This window comes from Salvelinus fontinalis, chromosome 34 (genome assembly GCF_029448725.1).
Source record: "Salvelinus fontinalis isolate EN_2023a chromosome 34, ASM2944872v1, whole genome shotgun sequence".
Lineage (NCBI taxonomy): Eukaryota > Metazoa > Chordata > Actinopteri > Salmoniformes > Salmonidae > Salvelinus > Salvelinus fontinalis.
In genome coordinates this window covers 26,491,700-26,515,784 of record NC_074698.1, presented here as the reverse complement: position 1 = coordinate 26,515,784, position 24,085 = coordinate 26,491,700, and the positions used below count along the sequence as shown (strand labels likewise).

Sequence of the window (24,085 nt, the reverse complement as noted above, 5' to 3'; positions counted from 1 at the left end):
TGGATCTATTGGGGCGGTAAGCAAATTGAAGTGGGTCTAGGGTGGCAGGTAAGGTAGAGGTGATATGCTCCTTGACTAGTCTCTCAAAGCACTTCAAGATGACAGATGTGAGAGCTACGGGGCGATAATCATTAAGTTCAGTTACCTTTGCATTCTTCGGTACAGGACCAATGGTGGCCATCTTGAAGCATGTGGGGACAGCAGAGAGATTGAATATCCTCGTAAACACACCAGCCTGCTGTCACTGTGAGAGTCAGTGATTCTGATCTCAGTCACCGTTAACATAAATCCCATGACCCCACCAACACTAGGAGTGTGTAGACACATACTCTTAATTATAACCATATAATATAAATGATTACTTGAAAAACATAAAATATAGACGACAACCTGTCAAGATAACTGTATGAATATCCTGATGAAACTTTAACCGAAAACCTTACAGCGATTCAAAGTGAGTTGACAATGGCAAATAACCCCAAACAGGATCCATAACATATGCAGTCATTCAGTCAAATGAATTATCAATCTCTAGAAGCTAAAACCATTTAGGCCTATTCGGTAATGTCTTTCAATTTGGTGAGTTTATTTATTTATTTAAATGAAACTTGAAATTTAAATGAAATTAGTTCAATATTGAATACAGAACCATGAAGGTCAATAATGTTAAAGTATAGATGGAACAAGAATATATGGAACAAGTTGAGATGGAACAAGTATAGATGGAACAAGTTGAGATGGAACAAGTATAGATGGAACAAGTTGAGATGGAACAAGTATAGATGGAATACAAATAGATTTATTCCATCTATACTTGGAATTGTATTGATCCCAATAGATTATGTCATCCTGTGTTGTTCTGAGAAACAATGCTGCCAATATCAACCCTGAAAGAACACCTCTCCCTCTCAGTCTCTAGTTAAGCCTCTAGAGGGCGGGCTATGCAAAGTCTTCTTCCCCTTCATCCCTTTATAATCAGACACTCAGTTCTGGCCTTCCCATTATAGGTATATTGGACTGACATTACAGCAAGCCCTGCACTAACTATCACTGGACAATGGAACTGATGACTGTCTGGAGTTTAGTTGTCATGGTGATGTGCATACACAGTAAGTAAGCATTATATTGTGACTGAAGAATGTCTGAGTATAACGGTTAAGATCAAAATCAATGTTTATACCAGATCTTCAAATTAATGTTGAAACGTTTTTGTTTTGCAGGTGTATGTTGTGATATCAAGCTGGATCAGTCTCCTTCTCAGGTGAAAAGACCTGAAGACACTGTTAAATTGTCATGTAAAACTTCTGGGTTTAAAATGACAAGCTTCTACATGCACTGGATAAGGCAAAAACCAGGCAAAGCTCTGGAGTGGATTGGGGGAGTTAACTCTGGTTCAACAGATGCACCAGACTACTCAGAATCCCTGAAAGGACAGTTCACTCTGACTGAGGACGTCTCCATAAACACACAGTTCTTAGAGGCCAAGAGTCTGAGATCAGAGGACTCTGCTGTTTATTATTGTGCCCGAGAGACACACTGACTGAAGCTGGTGAAGCAGCTGTACAAACCCCCCCCCCCCCCCTAACCACATGGATAGCTGATATACTACTTCCTCTCTTTGTGTCACACTAGAATAATACTGAGTATCATTACTGTAAATAATACAACAACAATATCACAAAGCACTATACTATAAAAGAGATCAGCCTCTAACATTCCAACTATCTCTTGCCCAGTCAGGTCAAGCATTCTTGTTGTTACATGAACAAGTATTTAAAGGCCCATTGCAGTCAAAAACGTGATATTCCTGTGTTTTATATACACTGCTCAAAAAAATAAAGGGAACACTTAAACAACACAATGTAACTCCAAGTCAATCACACTTCTGTGAAATCAAACTGTCCACTTAGGAAGCAACACTGATTGACAATAAATTTCACATGCTGTTGTGCAAATGGAATAGACAAAAGGTGGAAATTATAGGCAATTAGCAAGACACCCCCAATAAAGGAGTGATTTTGCAGGTGGTGACCACAGACCACTTCTCAGTTCCTATGCTTCCTGGCTGATGTTTTGGTCACTTTTGAATGCTGTCGGTGCTTTCACTCTAGTGGTAGCATGAGACGGAGTCTACAACCCACACAAGTGGCTCAGGTAGTGCAGTTCATCCAGGATGCCACATCAATGCGAGCTGTGGCAAGAAGGTTTGCTGTGTCTGTCAGCGTAGTGTCCAGAGCATGGAGGCGCTACCAGGAGACAGGCCAGTACATCAGGAGACGTGGAGGAGGCCGTAGGAGGGCAACAACCCAGCAGCAGGACCGCTACCTCCGCCTTTGTGCAAGGAGTAGCACTGCCAGAGCCCTGCAAAATGACCTCCAGCAGGCCACTGGATCCAGCAGGCCAACCAATCACAGTATGGTTCTTAACAGTTACACAGAAATGTTTCATATTTAACAAAATATTCAGACCACATGAACCTGTTCCCCATCTCTTTTTAATATTTGTGTGATTGTCCCACGCTGTGAGGAGGAGTCAATGCAAAACTCTGAGCTCTTCCACCACTACTTATCTCACTGCAGAGTGGAGAAGAGGGACTGAAGCTCTGACTAGACTGAGGAACAGAGACACACCATAACTACTAATTGTTCCTCATGACATGTACTATTGTGGTTTTATTGATGACAATAGGCTTGACAGGTGAATACTTCTAGACATATTTTATTTGTAAAAGAATGATAGCTGATATTTTGAGTTAAGGTATTTTATCTGATGATACTTTGTCTCAACAGGTGTTCAGGGTCAGACACTGACAGTCTGGACCAGTGGTTAAAAAGCCTGGAGAATCCCACCAACTGACCTGCACAACCTCTGGGTTCACATTCATTAGCTACTGGATGGTCTGGATCAGACAGGCTCATGGGAAAGGACTGGAGTGGGTTGCCATTATAAGATTTAATAGTGCTGAAATCTACTACTCCCAGTCAGTTCAGGGTCGGTTCACGATCTCCAGAGACAATAGCAAGCAGCAGGTGTATCTCCAGATGAACAGTCTGAAGACTGAAGACTCTGCGGTTTATTATTGTGGCAGAGACACAGTGACACAAGAGGCTGCAGCAACATACACAAACTAGTCAGCACTGTCCACTCTCTGACGACCAACTCCATGGAACTAAATGGTGCCTTATAGTGCCAGATTAAAAGAAAAAGTAGTTCTCAGGTTATAACTGTGTAATGACCATTTTACCATGGTAATTCCTAGTAGTTACCTGGTCATTTTGTACATTCAAATAAAGTGTTACCTTTCTTTCTTTCTTTCTTGCAGCAGCCACAGCCCCCCCTACTCTATTCCCTCTTATGAACTGTGGAACCGCTTCTAACAATGTCTACAGCATCGGTGTAACGGATTTCCTCCTCCTCTTCATCCGAAGAGGAGGAGCAGGGATTCGACCAAAACTCAGCGTTGTGAAATGACATTGTATTTATTTAACAAGACAAAAAACGAACTACACTTGATAAACTACAAAACAAATAAACGATGTAGACAGACCTGGACGTAAGAACTTACATGAAACACGAAGAACGCACGAACAGGAAAAATGACTACATAAAACGAACGAACAAACAAAACCGAAACAGTCCCGTGTGGCGTAACATACACAGACACTGACACAGGAGACAACCACCCACAACAATCAATGTGAAAACTCCTACCTTAATATGGCTCTCAATCAGAGGAAATGAAAACCACCTGCCTCTAATTGAGAGCCATATCAGGTCACCCTTTAACCAACATAGAAACACATAACATAGACTACCCACCCAAACTCACGCCCTGACCGTCAAACACATACAAAATAACAGAAAACCGGTCAGGAACGTGACAATCGGTTGTCTCGCTACCGGCTTTTCACCTTCCTCACTCACATTCAAGTGGAAAGATGCCAGCGGGAGTCCGCTGACGGACTTCGTCCAGTACCCGGCAGTCCAGAGTGGGGGAGCCTACACAGGAGTCAGTCAGCTCCGTGTGGCTGAGAACGTCTGGGGAAACTCAAAGTCTTTCATTTGTTCTGTGGAACATCTTGGAAAGGAAACGACAGCAGTCATCAATAGACCAGGTAAGATCTGGTCATTATATTGCATTTTTTGTTGGTTCTATTTTTCTAAAGATTGCATTTTAATGTTTGTGATGTAAACTATTTCTGTTTAGAAAACCTGATTATAAAATGATACTTGGTGTTTACCCTGGATGTCTTATTTCAATAAGGGGTTAAACTAACATGCAGACATTTTTTTTACCTCCCGCTACACAGTCCCAAAGTCTCCAACAGTGTCTTTGCTGTCGGGGCCCATTGGCACCACCCAGTACCTGATGTGTATGATTGAAGATTTCACCCCAAATAAAGTCACTGTCACCTGGAAGAAGAATGACATGGAGGTGAAGGGCCAAATCACTACTGTTGGCAAACAGCCGTCAGGCCTCTACTCAGGCAGCAGTCTGCTGAAGGTCATCAACACTGACTGGAACAACAAGGTCAAGTACAGCTGTGTGGTGCAGCACCAGGGACCACCCACCATCAAGACAATCTCCAAAACAGGTCTGTATATAGAAGAAGACTGTACTACAATAGATGTCATGCTCACATACAGTATATCTATTATTTAGTGTAGTTCCTCATCAGGAACATTAACATGTCCTGCTTTCACATTGCTGCTCTCCCTTTCAGAACCACTGACGGTGACTCTGAACCCACCACGTGTGAAAAAGGTGTTCTTGGACAACCAAGCAGTGCTGGACTGTGTCATCAGTGGTACAGACCAGGACACAGTGTCTGGTACCACTATCACATGGCAGGTCAACGGACATGCCAAGACGAGTGGCATCGATCTGAAAGATATTGAATCAAAGGGCAACCTGAACAGCAGGGTCAGTACTCTGACCATAGACCAGAAGGACTGGACCAAAGTGAACAAAGTCCAGTGTTCTGTCATGAAGAGTGGTGAAGACAAACCGGTCATTCAGGAACTCAGCTTCACCAAAGGAAGTAGGTCACTGAGACATCTCAATGTGATTGTGAAAAGTGGCCACCTACTCTAGTATCTGGAGAGGGAGGCACAGGATGTGCAGACTTTTGCTCCAGCCCAGCGCTAACACACCTGAGTCAGCAAATCAACTAATCATTAACTAATCATCACCTTTGCTTAGTTGAATCAGGTGTGTTAGTGCTGGACTAGAACAGAAACCTGCACACCCCTGTGGCGCTCCAGAACCAGGGTTAAGGACCACTAGGTTCGATTTTAAACTAATATTCACATACTGGTTTTCATATGTACCTACACATCCATGAGTGTAATGTTTCTCCTTAAAATCAATCCTCTTGCAGATCAAGCCCCTTCAGTGTCCGTCCACCTTCTCCCGGAGAAAGACACCAGGGAGGAGGAGGATGTGACTCTGGTGTGCCTGGTGGTCTGCCCGTCTCTCTGTGAAGTCTACATCATGTGGCAGGTGAACAGCAGCCAGTACCAGGAGGGGGTCACCAGCCCTCCTCAGAAAACCCCGGAAGGCAGGTAATCTGTCACCAGCGTCTTCACCACCACTAAGAAGGAGTGGGAGGGAAACGTGCTTTTCACATGCGCCGTCAAGGACCTCGGCTCGGACAACAACACCGCACCTCAGGGGAGGAATGTGTCAAAGTCCTTGGGTAACTCATGTGAAGACAAGTGATATTAATCTGTGTGTGTTGTGTCGTTGTGTCTCCTTATTGACTCCTCTGTGGGTCAGAATAGCCAATTACTAGGCGTGTCCCCTGTTGTTTGATGTCATTGTTGTTGTCCTTGAGTTAAAGTTAACATGTTAGTGTTGTCATTGTTTTGTTGACTGTAAACGTGTATATTGTCTAATGTGATATTGTCCAGTCTACTGTGTTAAAAGATTTATGTCCTATTGCACAGTCTTGTGTTGCCATTGTTGTCCTTTGTCATTGTTCAATGTGTCTTCCTAATGTGGAGGCTGGCTAATAAACAATACCGCATATGAGATCACATGGTTTGGTGTTCGTATATCAATTACTTCAAGTCTTAGAAAAATATACTGGTTTATTGTACATATAAAAACTGAATGCAGACAATTGTTTTGTCATGAAAAGACAACATCACTGAATAGCCTACATAGTAGTACTATACTCACAGTAAGGTGGTCATGGATGTACTATTTAGTGTAAAGGTGTAGCTTGACATAATGTGAGTGGGTGTGCATGTTATTATTAGGCCAAGTCTGCACAGCTCAGTGGCATGTGTTCTTTGTGTGTTGATGTGTGTGTCTGTGTGTGTCCATATAATTTGAGCTCATGTAGCTCAAATTACGATAAATACTAATACAGGTGTACAATACACATGAACACATGAATATACAGACACACACACAAACAAGCAGACACACATGAACACACACACACACACATGAACACACACACACACACACACACACACACACACACACACACACACACACACACACACACACACACACACACACACACACACACACACACACACACACACACACACACACACACACACACACACACACACACACACAGAAACAAGTGTATGTCCGCTCCTCACCACCTGTCTCCCTGTTCTCAGAGAACATCCTACTGACTGAGCCTGAGGCGGGCTTCGCTCTGAGCTGCACGGACAACGTTGAGGATGAGTTCGGCAGCCTGTGGTCCACCACCTCCTTCTTTATCATCCTCTTCCTTCTCTCCCTCACCTACAGCACAGTTCTCAGCCTCGTCAAGGTACTGACACCGCTTATTTATTGTGATTGTAGACTTCTGATGAAGGCCATTGGCAGCTGAAACGTCACAATTTGAAATAAAAAAGTGTTTGTTTGTTTATTGTCTGTTTATTGTAATAACCTGTATCTGTCTCTGCCTCTTTTCAGATGAAGCAGTGAAGAACACATGATGGACTGTAGAGATAGATGTGTCTAGATTAGAAAGATAATGGTCTGAGATGGTTATGGCGTACAGTAGTGTTCTTTATTAATAATGTTATGTATATATCCAATACATTATTGATTATGATTGATTAGTATTGTTTTTCTCACTATTATACATTCATTGTAGTGATATGTTATTTTTCATTCATTGATTTCTATTGTACAGTATCTTTAAATATTAAGTGTATCCTGTGAAGTCTGTGTCCTTTTTCATTTAATAAAATCTAACTTTTAGCTAGTCATTGTCATTTTACTGACACATCCACTGGATGCTAATGCTGGGAGAAGGACACATCCTCTCATCTCTCTTTCTCTACACTCCCATCTCATTCAGATATTCACAGCATTAGTTTGACCTCCTCCCCTGCTCAACTCAAACCTCCTGGAGAGCCAGTGAAACTATATTGTCAAGTCTCTGGCTATGCCCTGACAGACTATGGTACAGGTTGGATACGACATCAGCCAGGGAAAACACTGGAGTGGATTGGGATCATCTGGGGTGGTGGATCCATCACTTCTGGAGCCTCTTTTAAGAGCAGATTCACCATCTCCAGAGACAGTAGTAATGTACTGTATTTAGACATTACCAGTCTGCAGGCTGAGGACACAGCTGTGTATTATTGTACAAAAACTGGAGGCACAGTGCAACAGCTCAGTGGAAGACCTGTACAAAAGCATCATACATACTAATATTCAACAAATACACAGCAAGTTGGGCATAGGTTTTTTCAGTTTAAAAGTTGTGGTGTTGATTTCTAAATGATGTGACTCTAAATGGCACACTCCATGGTCATACATTCAACACTCCCATAGTTAATTTAACACTGATGAATACACCATTCTTTTGTTGATAAGGGTAAAATATTAGGATTTCTAAAAAAAAAAGTCCTATGGCTGTTTTTCTAAACATACTATGTCCCATCCCATAAGTGAAGCGTGAAAAGTTCACAGGGTTCACAGAGGGTTTTCTGAAATTCCTAATTGCTATCGGCTCCCGAGTGGCGCAGCGGTCTAAGGAACTGCATTTCAGTGCTAGAGGTGTCACTACAGACCCTGGTTTGATTCCAGGCTATATCACAATCCGGCCGTGATTGGGAGTCCCATAGGCGGTGCACAATTGGCCAGGCTATGCTTCCATAGCTTTAAAATAGCACTACTTCTGAAATTGTTTGATATGATGATGTTTCTTAACAGGTGTACACTGTGGTCTTCAGCTCACCCAGCCAAGTTCAATGGTTATTCATTCTGGAGAGTCTTTGGTAATCACCTGTAAGGTCTCTGGGTATTCTCTGACTGGTAGCACCAACCTCTATAGAGTATCATGCGTCCGACAGCCTGAAGTCATTATACCAGAGTGGGTTGGGAACATCTACTGTATCACGATGCAGGCACAGCTTACAAAGATTCTCTGAAACACAAGTTCAGCTTGACAAGAGACACTTTGAGAGGCACAGTGACTTTAATAGGACAGAGTCTGCAGACTGATGACACAGCTGTCTATTACTGTTCACATTACCACAGTGATACAAACAAGCCCAAAACCTATACAAAAATCTAAACAGCCATGAGGAGATAACAAACTCAATCATATTGTATTTCCCCCACCAGAAATACCATTCATAGATGTTTAAACTGAAAAAACCTATGCCCAACTTGCTGTGTATTTGTTGAATATTAGTATGTATGATGCTTTTGTACAGGTCTTCCACTGAGCTGTTGCACTGTGCCTCCAGTTTTTTTGTTAAAACACAAAAGTAATGCTCAAATCATTCCTCTGTACATTTCACTCTACGTGATGTGTTGTATCTTATTTGCTCTACAAGATGTGCCAATTCTCAAGGAAATTCAGAGTTCATACTAGCTAGTTATAGTTAACAATCAATACTTCAATTTAAATGTAATCATTACATTCTGATACTGATTCTGTGTATAACATGTCACAATGATACACGTCACTTCCTCCTTTTTATGACTCTTTCACTTCATGCAAAGCAACTCTCCTCTCTTGTATGAAGAGGAATATCTCTCCCGCTTTCACTTAGCAAGTGCAGTTACCATCAGCTCAGCTTCAACACAAATCATGTTCCCTGCATCTCTGCTGTTGGTGCTGGCAGCTGTATCCTGTGAGTTTTGGGGGACTGGTACATCAACATTGGTGTACTAGGGAGTAATAGAGTTTTGGAAATGTAGATAACAATTGTTTTTGTTTTGTTTCACAGGTGTGTTCTGTCAGACTGAACTCACACAACCAGGCTCTATGACCCTGTAGCCTGAACAGCCTCTGACCCTCTCGTGTAAGGCTTCTAGGTATTCTTTAACCAGCACCAGTTACTGTACAGGGGTGAATCACCAACTTGCAGGAACAGCACTGGAGTGGATCGGATTAATTTGTCACGATGGTAGCACATATTACAGTGATAAACTGAAAAACAAGTTCAGTATCTCCAGAGACACTTCCAGCAGCACAATGACTTTAACAGGACAGAGTCTGCAGACTGAAGACACAGCTGTGTATTATTGTGCTCGCTACCCACAATGATACAAACCAACACAGGACCTGTACAAAAGCTCCAACACATTCATATGAATATAAAGCTATCCAAACACTAAATATGACACTAGAAAAAAACTTTTAAACAATTAAAACACACATGTACTTTATACACAATTACTGTATTACTACAATTTCTTAGCACTGACACTCCATCCATCAAATCTGCTCAAAGTATTACTATGACGCTCCCCTCTTCATTTGTTTTGTGTATTCTGTCTTTATGTATTGGAGAGTGCAGATTAACTAATCATCCCTTCTTTAAGCCACTAGAGGGTGAGCTAGGTTAAGGTGAACTGAATGGTTTTTATAGTAAAGTATCATTGTACCGTAATTAATTCCCCTTTATTAAAATGTAAATGAACTCACTGTCTCTATAAGTTAACTTTTTAGGTCAAATGAACCTGTTCCCAGTCTCTGACTCTCCATCTTCCCACCCACTGAGGAGGAGTCAATGCAAAACTCTGATCTCATCCATCACTACTTATCTCTGCAGAGTGATGGAAAGGGACTGAAGCACTGACTAGACTGAAGAACAGGGACACACCATAACTACTGACAGTTCATGATCAAAGGTTTTCGAACACAAACACATTCAAAGGGTTTGTCCTTATTTTTACTATCTGTTACATTGTAGAATAATAGTGAAGACATCAAAACTATGAAATAACACATATGGAATCATGTATTAACAAAAAAAAAGTTAATCAAATCAAAGTATATTTTATTCAAATAGCCACCATTTGCCTTGATGACATCTTTGCACACTCCTGGCATTCTCTCAACCACCTTCACCTGGAATGCTTTTCCAACAGTCTTGAAGGAGTTCCCACATATGCTGAGCACTTGTTGGCTGCTTTTCCTTCACTCTGCGTTCTGACTCATTCCAAACCATCTCAATTTGGTTGAGGTCGGGGGATTGTGGAGGGCAGGTCATCTGATGCAGCACTCCATCAATCTCCTTCTTGGTAAAATAGCCCTTACACAGCCTGAAGGTGTGTTGGGTCATTGTCCTGTTGAAAAAATGATTGATAGTCCCACTAAATGTAACAGGTGTAAAATATACTTTATGTATTTCACCGAAAATCATTCATATTTATTTTAAGGTTATTTTAAGATCTATTACATTACTTTCAAGAGTGAATTCATTTATTGTATTTATTTTCTAAATTGTGTTAATGCTGAAATGTCATCAACGGGAGCCGTGCTTTTACTCCTCAGTTTGCTCAGAGCGTGATGAGGATAGGTAGGTGTTACGTATGCTCCGGTCTTTCAAATGCACATGTTCGCAAATGTTCACAAATTCACAAGATGAGACAAGGAAAAGTTATATCATCCCTGATTTAGTGTTGCATTACTGTTTATAGGAATACATATTCATGTGAATGGGGATAATGTTCGAGTGCAACTTTGCAAGGCTAGCTCAACTATCGTTAGCTTTGTGGCGGGAAGGGGTCTCTTTCAGGTGCAGACATTGTAGAGCAGAGTTTTTTTATTGTTTTCTCATTGGTTTTCTGCACTGTCTTTTATCGGGCATACATACTTGAATAGAGTCCAGACTGCAGTAGTAACTTTTGCCTTGTATTTGTGTCCATTCCATGCAGGTATGTTGTGAAATGTGACGATTTTGTATTTCATGTTTAAAAGAGAGACAACCAGCAGAATTGTGTCCAGAGCCTTATCTACCACCTACACCTTACCAGAACACAATGCAGAAAGGTACCGGTGCAGAACATGTTACATAAGCGCAAACCTGATGGGATGGTGAATCACTGCAGAATGCTGTTGTAGCCATGCTGGTTAAAACTTCTTGCGACTACAGGGGGTGCTGTTCCGAATTAGCATTTTGTCGTCTCCAAATTAAACTGCCTAGTACTCAATTCTTGCTCGTACAATATGCATATTATTAATTCTATTGGATAGAAAACACTTTCTAGTTTCATACAACGTTGAAATTATGTCTGTGGGTGACCCAGAACTCTTTCTACAGCGAAATCCATGACAGACAGTGAAAGGTCTGAGAGCGAAGCTCTGGTTTCAGATCAGTTTTTAAGGTCTCTGTCTATCCTATGGAACGACACGAACTGCACCCGCCTTCCCCTGGATGTCAGTAACCAATGAGAAGTGGAATGGGCCTTCTAGGTAGCTCTCAGAGGTTATAAAAGACCAAGGAGTGAGAGTAGCCCCCCTTTCGACGCTCGCCCTTACGCAGGATGGGACCTCCGGATGCCATTTTCACAGGCTCGGTTATCAACTTGAAATGTATCCGTCTGTAATTTAATTCGATATAGGACTTAGAAACATCATAAGGTAGTTAATTTAAACCGTTTTATAGCAATTTATATCCGTTTAGTGCGATTTTGATGCATTTCTATGTGAAGCACCGGGCACATTTCGGGGTCCCGGTCGAACGTTAGCGGGCATTTAGACGGACAAAGGACATCTTTCGACCAAAAGAAGATTAAACCCAAGAAAGAATACATTGCCCAAGAATCTGATGGAAGAACAGCTCAAAGTAAGCAATATTTAATATGATAAATCGTTGTTCTGTCGAAATATTTTAAACGCATATTTCGCCATTTTGTTTGGTATAGCTTCACTTGGCGAACCCTGTATTGAAAAGTAAGGATAATTTTAAAAATGTAAGTCAGCGGTTGCATTAAGAACTAATTTGTCTTTCGATTCCTGTCAACTCTGTATTTTTTAGTCAAGTATATGATTAGCTTTCGATTAAACTAGATCACTCTGAAAGCTGACGTCCCTCATTTTGATGCTTGAGTTGTGACTATTTCCATTGTATAACCACGGTTTTGTATGGCTAAATATGCACATTTTCGAACAAACTGTATATGTATGTTGTAAAATGATGTTACAGGAGTGTCATCGGAAGAATTCTGAGAAGGTTAGTGAAAAAATTAATATATTTTGGCGATGATAACGTTATAGCTCCCTTTGCCTTGAATTCATGCTCTACTAACGTTTGCACATGTGGTATGCTAACTTATCGATTTATTGTGTTTTCGCTGAAAAACGCTTAGAAAATCTGAAATATGGTCTGAAATCACAAGAACTGTGTCTTTCCATTGCTATGCTTTGTCTATTTTTATGAAATGTTTTATGATGAGTAAATTGGTCATACACGTTGCTCTATCTAGTAATTCTAGTCGATTTGTGATGGTCGGTGCAATTGTAAACTGTGATTTCTACCTGAAATATGCACTTTTTTCTAACAACACCTATCCTATACCATAAATATGTTATCAGACTGTCATCTGATGAGTTTTTTTCTTGGTTTGTTGCTATCAATATCTTAGTTTAGCCGAATTGGTGATAGCTAGTGGTGGAGAGAGAAAATGGTGGACAAAGAAAGATGGTGTATTTTGCTAACGTGGTTAGCTAATAGATTTACATATTGTGTCTTCCCTGTAAAACATTTTAAAAAACAGAAATGATGGGTTTATTCACAAGATCTGTATCTTTCATCTGGTGTCTTGGACTTGTGATTTAATGATATTTAGATGCTACTATTTACTTGTGAAGCTATGCTAGCGATGCTAATCAGTGTGGGGGGGGGGTGGGGGGTGATCCCGGATACGGGGTTGATACTCGTGAAAGGTTAAGAGTGACTTCAATTCAAATTAAATCCCAGATAGTGTCACCAGCAAAGCACCATCCTCCTCCATGCTTTACACATGCGTAGATCATCCATTCACCCACACCGCGTCTCATAACAGACAGGCTGCAGTTTCTGAGGCTGGTAACTCTAATGAATTCCCTGCAGCAGTGGTAACTCTGGGTCTTCCATTCCTGTGACGGTCCTCATTAGAGCCAGTTTCATCATAGCGCTTGATGTTTTTTGCAACTGTACTTGAAGAAACTTTCAAAGTTCTTGACATTTTCCGCATGGACTGAGCTTCATGTCTTAAAGTGATGATGGACTGTTGTTTCTCTTTGCTTAATTGAGCTGTTCTTGCCATAATATGGACTTGGCTTTTTACCAAATAGGGCTATGTTTTGTATACCCCCCCTACATTGTCACAACACAACTGATTGGATCAAACACATTAAGAAGGAAATAAATTCCACAAAATAACTTTTAAGAAGGCACACCTGTTAATTAAAATGCATTCTAGGTGACTACCTCATGAAGCTGGTTGAGAGAATGCCAAGAGTGTGCAAAGCTTTCATCAAAGCAAAGGTTGGCTATTTGAAGAATCTCAAAAATAAAATATATTCTGATTTGTTAAACACTTTTTTGGTTACTACTTGATTCCTTCTGTGTTATTTCATAACACGATTCAACAACTGAGACATAAACTGAACAAGTTCCACAGACATGACTAACAGAAATGGAAAAATGTGCCCCTCAACAAAGGGGGGGAGGGGGTCAAAATAAAAAGTAACAGTCAGTACTGTGTGTGGCCACCAGCTGCATTAAGTACTGCAGTGCATCTCCTCCTCATGGACTGCAACAGATTTGCCAGTTCTTGCTGTGAGATGTTACCCCACTCTCCCACCAAGGCACCTGCAAGTTCCCGGACATTTCTGGGGGGAATGGCCCTAGCCCTCACCCTCCGATCTATCAGGTGCTAGAAGTGCTCAATGGGATTGAGATCCGGGCTCTTCGCTGGCCATGGCAGAACACTGACATTCCTGTCTTGCAGGAAATCACGCACAGAACGAGCAGTATGGCTGGTGGCATTGTCATGCTGGAGGGCCATGTCAAGATGAGCCTGCAGGAAGGGTACCACATGAGGGAGGAGGATGTCTTCCCTGTAACGCATAGCGCTGAGATTACCTGCAATGACAACAAGCTCAGTCTGATGATGCTGTGACACAACGCCCCAGACAATGACGGCCCCTCCACCTCCAAATCGATCCCGCTCCAGAGTACAGGCCTCGGTGTAACGCTCATTCCTTTGACGATAAATGTGAATCCGACCATCACCCTGGTGAGACAAAACCGCCACTCGTCAGTGAAGAGCACTTTTTGCCCGTCCTGTCTGGTCCAGCTACGGTGAGTTTGCGCCCATAGGCGACGTTGTTGCCGGTTATGTCTGGTGAGGACCTGCCTAACAACAGGCCTACAAGCCCTTAGTCCAGCCTCTCTCAGCCAATTGCGGACAGTCTGAGCACTGATGGAGGGATTGTGCGTTCCTGGTGTAACTCAGCCAGTTGTTGTTGCCATCCTGTACCTGTCCCGCAGTTGTGATGTTCGGATATGCCAATCCTGTGCAGGTGTTGTTACACATGGTCTGCCACTGCAAGGACGATCAGCTGTCCATCCGGTCTACCTGAAGCGCTGTCTTAGGCATCTCACAATACGGACATTGCAACTTATTGCCCTGGCCACATCTGCAGTCCTCATGCCTCCTTGCAGCATGCCTAAGGCACATTCACGCAGATGAGCAGGGACCCTGGGCATATTTCTTTTGGTATTTTTCAGAGTCAGTAGAAAGGCCTCTTTAGTGTCCTGATTTTTCATAACTGTTGCCTTAATTGCCTACCATCTATAAGCTGTTAGTGTCTTAATGACCTTTCCACAGGTGATTGTTCATTCATTTGTTTATGGTTAATTGAACAAGCATGGGAAACAGTGTTTAAACCCTTTACAATGAAGATCTGTGAAGTTATTTGGATTTTTACGAATTATCTTTGAAAGACAGGGTCCTGAAAAAGGGACATTTCTTTTTTTAGTGCTTTTCAAGGATCCAAAATAATAATATGTGGGAGATGCAAATGTGTGTCTGTTCATGTATACCCAAGGTCTCCTCCCATTTCAGTAGTCTGATATAACTGCCCTCCTCCATCTCCCTCAGTCAAGACAAACACTCCCAGTCTGTGCTCCTAATTTAACATAACCTTAGAAGTCTCCCACAATGAGAGTTCTAGAATGTGTGTTCCTCTTGACTCTCATCTCAGGTGAGTTAACTGGAGTTATTTAATTCCAGTGTAGGAGACAGGAGAGGGGCTGTGCTACTTGGCTGGAGGGTCACAGTCATCTAAACTCTGTCTGTTTTTCAGATGTTCAGGGACAGTCACTCACCTCCTCTGAGTCAGTGGTGAAGAGCCCTGGAGAGTCAGTAACACTGTCATGTACTGTGTCTGGATTCTCCATGGGTAGCTACAACATGCACTGGATCCGTCAGAAACCAGGGAAAGGAGTAGAGTGGATTGGCCGCATTGACACTGGCACTGGCACTATATTTGCCCAGTCTCTACAGGGCCAGTTCACCATCACCAAAGACAACTCCAAAAACCAGCTGTACTTAGAGGTGAAAAGCCTGAAGACTGAAGACTCTGCTGTTTATTATTGTGCCAGAGACACAGTGACACAGGAGGCTGCAGCACCGTACAAAAACTGATCAACACTGAACACAGTATGAAAGGCAATGAGGCACTTCTGTTGTTCAGACACACTCTTTATGAGAGAGCAGAAAGACTCAAAATTAATGGAAAAAACACTGATATCAATATTATCCTCTTAAAATAATCCACACATAGTATAACCTGAAAAGCACATTATTTACATGAGCCCAAAGTCAACTTTACAGAATTTAGTTAATTTTAGCTGTTACTGTAATGTGGTCCTGTATGTAGCTGGTGTAGAGAGTCAGGCGCAGGACAGCAGAAATGAGTAAACAACGTACTCAAAATACAAAAATACAAGGCAAAATATACGAGCCCACAAATAACGGACTGATTTACAAAGAACAATCACTCACAAACAAACATGGGGAACAGAGGGTTAAATAATAAACAGGTAATTGGGTGAGTGAAACAAGGTGTGTAAGACTAAGACAAAACAAATGGAAAATGAAAAGTAGATCGGCGGTGGCTAGAAGGCCGGTGACGTCGACCGCCGAACGCCGCCCGAACAAGGAGAGGGACCGACTTCGGCGGAAGTCGTGACAGTTACGTTTTGAGTATCTTTATCAGACAGAATTATATTAATGTGATCAGCAAACAGAAATATACTAAAACTAAAAACAGTAATGGACCAATTATAGATCCCTGGGGAACTCCACAATAGATTCCAAAGAGGGTTTAGCAGTAAGAGATATATCTAATTCAATACAACTTGTATTGTCCCAGATAGGGAAATGTACTTCTTTCTGTGCTGTTCAGCCCTGTATAAAATATCAAACATATCTAGTCTGAACATCCCACATGTAAAATCTGTAAAACAGAGAGCAGAATAAAGGACAGGAAGGAAGGAATCAAAGAATAGAGCAGAATATCTCTCATTCTCTATTTAAGCCTCTAGAGGGAGGTGTATGCAAAGTCTCCCTCCCCTCCATCTCTTTATAATTAGTGCTGACCTTCTCCTTATAGGTAGCTTGGACTGACATTACAGCAAGCACGGAGCCCTGCACTAACCTGACTATCACTGAACAATGGAACTGATGACTGTCTGGTGTTTAGTAGTCATGGTTCATATACAGTTAGTGAGAGTGTGTTATCTTCACGAGAACAGTGCAAGTGTTCAGTAAACATCTTCTACACAGCACATAATGACCTGTTTCTAAACTGATTATTAAGAACAGATAACTAAAACATAGTGATCGGTGGAAGTGATGGTAATAATAATAATAATACATGTGATATATATAGAGCTTTTCAAGGACCCAAAACGTGTTATTGATACACTGGCACAATACGTGTCTATGTCACTACTACATGAACACCTTGAGTCTTTCCAGTGTAGTAGACAGGAGAGGAGCTGTGCTACTTGGCTGGAGGGTCACAGTCATCTGTTTTTCAGCTGTTCAGGGGCAGTCACTCATCTCTTCTGAGCCAGTGGTGAAGAAACCTGGAGAGTCAGTAACACTGTCCTGTACTGTGTCTGGAATCTCCACTGGATGCACTGGATCCGTCAGAATCCAGGGAAAGGACTTGAGTGGATTGGATACATTGACACTGGAACCAAAACTTTCTCAATAGTACCAATATACGTAGTATTTAGACCACTAGAGCTACGGGGAGAAACATTTAACACCATAGAGATGCAAATGTGTTTCTGTTCACATTGACCCAAGGTCTCCTCCCATTTCAATAGTCTGATATAGGTGCCCTCCGCAGACCATCTCCCTCAGTCAAGACGACCACTCCCAGTCTGTGCTTCTACTTTTACAGAATTTTAGATCTGTCACACAATGAGAGATCTAGAATGTGTGTTCCTCCTGGCTCTCATCTCAGGTGAGTTAAGTTGAGCTATGCTACTTGGCTGGTGGGTCACAGTCATGTAAACTCACTCACATCCTCTGAGCCAGTGGTGAACAGACCTGGAGAGTTAGTAACATTGTCCTGTACAGTGTCTGGATTCTCCATGGGTAGCTACAACATACAATGGATCCATCAGAAACCAGGGAAAGGACTGGAGTGGATTGGGCGCATTGACAGTGGCACTGGCGCTATATTTGCCCAGTCCCTCCAGGGCCAGTTCACCATCACCAAAGACAGCTCCAAAAAACAGTTGTACCTAGTGGTGAAAAGTCTGAAGACTGAAGACTCTGCTGTTTATTATTGTGCCAGAGCTACAGTAGCCTGCATCGCCGTACAAAAACTGATCAACACTGATCCCAGTATGAGAGGCAATGAGGCACTTCTGTTCTTTAAACAAACACACTACTCAACAGTAGTGGAAAACACACTGTCCACTGACATCAACGTTATCCACATAAAACATCCACACACATTATAAACAGTGAAAAGCACACTATTTACATTAACACAGAAGTACATTTTATGCAATTCAGACTTCATATTAACTGTTATGTTTTGAGCATTTTTTTCAGACAGAATTATATTAATGTGATCATCAAACAGAAATACACTAAAACTAAATACAGTAATGAACCAATTATAGACCCTTGAGGAATTATATAATAGACTTCCAAAAAGGGTCCCACATAGGCAAATATTCTTGTTCTGTGCAGTTCTGCATTGTATAAAATAAAAAAACATATCTAGTCTGAACATCCCACATGAAAAATCTTAAAATAAGAGAGAGAAGAATGCTGATAAGTTTCATGCCAGCCTGTAGTGTATTAAAGGTTTAGAGAGTATTCTAACGTTTTTAATTTCCACTTTAACATGTCAGAGTTGATTTGCCCCAACAAAAAATGGATCACTACCAACAAAAAATGTCCATTAATTACAATCCACATAATAATTCACATTTCCTGTTGCTGCAGGATTATTTTCCTGCTGTAGAAAACTGGCTCAAATGTAGATCCTACATCTGTATCCCTCTGTCTCTATTTAAGCCTCTAGAGGACAGTCGATGCAAAGTCTCCTCCCCTTCATCCCTTTATAATCAGACAGTCAGCCCTGGTCTTCTCATTATAGGCAGCTTGGACTGACATTACAACAAGTCCTGTATTAACTAATACTGAACAATGGAACAGATGATTATCTGCAGTTTAGTTCTCATGGTGATGTCCATACACAGTAAGTAAAACATTACACATTGGTGACTTAAGAATGGCTGAGTGGTTAAACTCGAAATCAGTGTAAATACCACATCTTCAACTGAGTATTTTTTTTTGCAGGTGTTTGTTGTGATATAAGGCTGGATCAGTCTCCTCCTCAAGTGAAAAGACCTGGAGACACTGTTAAACTGTCCTGTACAATCTCTGGTTTCTCAATGAGTGGCTTCTGGATACACTGGATGAGGCAGAACCAAGGCAAAGCCCTGGAGTGGATCGGGAGAATGAATAGCAATTCTCCAGTCTACTCAGACTACCTGAAAGGACAGTTCACCCTGACTGAGGACGTCTCCACAAGCACACAGTTCTTAGAGGCCAAGAGTCTGAGATCAGAGGACTCTGCTGTTTATTATTGTGCCCGAGAGACACAGTGACTGAAGCTGGTGAAGCAGCTGTACAAAAACCCACCTAACAACAAGGCTAGCTGGTGTACTACTTCCTCTCTTTGTGTCACACTAGAATAATACTGAGTTTCATTACTGTAAAAAGTACAACAACAATATCACAAAGCACTACACAATAAAATTGTCCAGCTCTGACACTCAAACTACACAATCAAACTATATTTTGTCTAGTCTGGTCAAGCTTTCTTGTTGTCACATGAACAAGAATTTAAAGGCCCAGTGAAGTCAAAAACATGATTTTCTTGTGTATATATATATATTTCCACACTATAAGGTTGGAATAATACTGTGAAATTGTGAAAATGATCATAATGCTATTTTAGTTTAAGATTGTTTTTTAAACACTGCCTGAAACTTGTGGCCTTCCATGGGAGTTGTGGCCTTCCATGGTGTCATCAATATGCAGTAAATTAGTTAATAGACCAATAAAAAGGACAGTCCAAACCGTTGCCAATTACAGCACATTTTCTGTTTCCCCTCCCCACTCAAACCACTCCCAGACAGTCCTAGCAAAATTCTTGCTTGAGAAATTGCTCTTTGCTATGAAGCTATTATTTACAATATAAATTGAAAACAGTCACATTATTGCTACCCAGAAATTAGATAATCATATTGAGATAAAAACGGCTCCATTGAACCTTTAACAAACTATTCAGGTCTTATGAATCTGTTCCCCATTTCTGAATTCTATATTTAATCTTTGTGTGAACTTCTCACCCTGTGGGTCAAGGTATTTTATCAAATTATACTTTGTTTCCACAGGTGTTCAGAGTCAGACATTGACTGAGTCTGGACCAGTGGTTAAAAAGCCTGGAGAATCCCACCAACTGACCTGTGCAAGTATGGGTAGCTACAGCTCAATGTGGCGACCGAAGTATTGGTGAGTGGGTGTGTCGAAATGAGTGGGTGTATGGAAAGCGAATCAGTTAATTGGGCAGATTTGTTTCCACTCAAGACTGTTTTGCGTGGCTGATTGGACTGCACTATGAGTCGATAGTAAGCCAGCGACCGATGCTCCAGTGTTGTGCCTGCCGAATTAATGCGCTTCCTACAGGTTATCAAGGTCGTGTTGCCAGCGGTAGCTACATGGCATTATATTTGAAGTAGGATAGCAGCCTACACAATAAATAACAAATATTTATAACCATCTAGATGTCACCTTTATACATACATACAGTCTACTACTCAATTGGGAGGGCATGAAAAGCTACAACATGGCAACAATATCGGGACACAGTGCCCTTCGATCACGCTTGACATTTCCTACTGTCCGGCAACGGCGTGGGAAGTAGCTAATTAGTAGCCAATATAAGGGTGACAGTCACAGTAAGCACACACATACAACTCATTAAGCAACAGTATACACCCATCATCAATACTTTCAATAAAAAATAAACTATCGTCAATTTTAAAACTGAAAATGTACAATTATTTGTGTTAAAAGAACTGTGAAATACGACTCAGATCATCTGGCTTAAAAACAGAAGTCCAACCTCTTGCGGTACAGTAGCTCAGTGTATTGTAGTGGCATGGTAAGAAACGGAAGAAAAGAAACAGCTCAATCAAAACCGTCTAACCTACACAGACTGCTTTCGACACACCTTCTCCTTTTCACACGCCCACTACTTTCCATTCAACGCACCCACTCGCCCATACAGCAGTCACCATATTGGGATGCAGCTACCCCCTCGACCTGTACAGCCTCTGGGTTTACATTAAGTAACTACTGGATGGCTTGGATCAGACAGGCTCCTGGGAAGGACAGGAATGGATTTCCATTATAAGATGATAGTGTTGAAATCTACTACTTCCGGTTTATTCAGGGTCAGTTCACCATCTCCAAATACAATAGCAAGCAGCAGGTGTATCTCCAGATGAACAGACTGAAGCCTGAAGACTCTGCTGTTTATTATTGTGACTGAGACACAGTGGCACAGGAGGCTGCAGGACCGTACAAAAACTGGTCAACATTGATCTCAGTATGAAAGTCTCTAAGAGACTTGCTGCAACCTCATTGGCATCAATGACACACACTGGGAGACACATGTGATACTGTCATAGACAGATCATATTCTCAATTATATCTAAAATAATAAAACATATAAAAACATACCTGTCATTTTATTTATCAAACATATGAAGAAAAGTCATACAACTGAAATTGCAAATCAAAGAAAAATAAAATATCTAATGGGCCAAGTATAGATCGTTGAAGGACACCAACAGTTTATATATTAAATTATCATATACAACAAATAATTATACAATGAGTGTACAAAACAATATGAACACCTGGTCTTTCCATGACATAGACTGACCAGGTGAATCCAGGTGAAAGCTATGATCCCTTATTGATGTTAAATCGACTTTAATTTAATTTAATTTCTCAGGACTGTTGACATCCAGTGGAAGCCGTAGGAACTGCAAGCAAATCGCTTAGAAATCTGGTTTCCCAATGAAAATTCATTGAAAAGAGACTGACCTCAAAAAAAAGAATATCCGAATGGTTTGTCCTCGGGGTTCCGCCTGCTAAATAAGTTATGTTATACTCACAGACATGATTCAAACAGTTTTAGAAACTTCAGAGTGTTTTCTATCCAACTCTACTAATAATATGCATATCTTATCTCCTGGGGATGAGTAGCTGGCAGTTGAATTTGGGTATGCTTTTCATCCAAACATGAAAATGCTGCCCCCTGCCCTAGAGAAGTTAAGACGAGTCTGTGCTCCACTCTATCAGTAACTCCATAGCATGAACTACACACACTGATCGACACATATCATACTGTCATAAATAGATCATATTCTCAATTATATTCAAAATAATACATGAAAATATATACCTGCCATTTTTTGGGATCAAATAACATTTATGAAGAAAACTCAATAATATAAATTTAAATAAAAGTTAATATAATATCCATGATGGACAACAAAAGTTCCTATATTCAATTATTATATATTATTATATATATTATTATAAACTGACAAATAATTGTATACATGATTAACTTCTTGTGGCTACAGGGGCAGTATTGAGTAGCTTGGATGAAAGGTGCACAGAGGTGCCCAGAGTAAACGGCCTGCTCCTCAGTCATAGTTGCTAATATATGCATATTATTACTAGTATTGTATAGAAAACACTCTGAAGTTTCTAAAACTGTTTGAATTATGTCTATGAGTATAACATAACTCATATGGCAGGCCAAAAACCTGAGAAAAAATCCAAACAGGAAGTGGGATATCTGAGGCTGGTCGATATTCAACTCATCACCTATTGAAAAAACAGTAGGATATGGATCTGTTTGCACTTCCTATGGCTTCCACCCAACAACCAGCCATAGAAACTTGAATGAGGTATCTACTGTGTTGTGGGGCTGAATAAGAGCTGAATGAGTCATGCTACTGGCAGAGAGACATTTCCTGTCCACGCGCATTTCACATGATATCCACTTGCCGTTTCTCCTCAAGACACAAAGGAATTCTCCAGTTGGAACTTTATTGAAGATTTATGATAAAAACATCCTAATGATTGATTCTGTACTTAGTTTGAAATGTTTCTTCGACCTGTAATATAACTTTTGGAAATTTTTTGTCCGAAGAAATGCTCGACCAGCACCAGCGTTTGGATAGGTGTACCAAACGCTCTAACAAAAGTAGCTAATTGGACATAAATAACGGACATTATAGAACAAATCAAGCATTTATTGTGGACCTGGGATTCCTGGGAGTGCATTCTGATGAAGATCATCAAAGGTAAGGGAATATTTATCATGTAATTTCTGGTTTATGTTGACTCCAATATGGCGGCTAATTTTATTATATTTCTGAGCGCCGTCTCAGATTATTGCATGGTTTGCTTTTTTCGTAAAGTTTTTTTGAAATCTGACACAGCGGTTGCATTAATTAAACCTCTCTGGGATATGTGGGACGGTAGCGTCCCACTTGGCCAATAGCCAGGGAAAATGTAGAGCGCCAAATTAAAAAAAATTATGTAAAATCAAACTTTCATTAAATCACACATGTAAGATACCAAATTAAAGCTACACTCGTTGTGAATCCAGCCACCCTGTCAGATTTCAAAAAGGCTTTTCGGCGAAAGCATAAGATGCTATTATCTGATGATAGCACAACAGTAAACAAAGAGAGTGTAGCATATTTCAACACTGCAGGCACGACACAAAACGCAGAAATAAAATATAAATCATGCCTTACCTTTGGCGAGATTCTTTTGTTGGCACTCCAATATGTCCCATAAACATCACAAATGGTCCTTCTGTTCGATTAATTCCGTCCATATATATCCAAATTGTCCATTTATTTGGCGCGGTTGATCCAGAAAAAAACAGCTTCCAATTTGCGCAAAGTCACTACAAAATATCTCAAAAATTACCTCTAAACTTTGCCAAAACATTTCAAACTACTTTTGTAATACAACTTCAGGTATTTGTAAACGTTAATAATCGATAAAATTGAAGACGGGTCTATCTGTTTTCAATACAGGAGATCAACAAACTAACGCTTCTTTTCTAGTCTTGAGCAACTCTCAAACAGTACACATGCCGTTACACTGTCCAGGTGGTCTTACTTCTTCATTGCACAAAGGAATAACCTCAACCTATTTCCAAAGAGTGGTGAC

At 40.9% G+C, this 24,085-nt stretch overlaps 1 pseudogene and 1 gene segment (V, D, J or C); both read left to right on the top strand.

Annotated features, from left to right (window-relative positions):
* The first annotated feature begins 1,090 nt into the window (after positions 1-1,090).
* Positions 1,091-7,285, top strand: LOC129833960 (immunoglobulin gamma-1 heavy chain-like; annotated as a pseudogene).
* Positions 7,286-15,430: 8,145 nt separating this feature from the next.
* On the top strand, positions 15,431-15,916 carry LOC129833959 (Ig heavy chain V region 914-like). The segment is given in 2 exon segments: positions 15,431-15,473; positions 15,576-15,916. Coding segments are annotated over 2 exon segments (384 nt in total).
* The last annotated feature ends 8,169 nt before the right edge of the window (positions 15,917-24,085 follow it).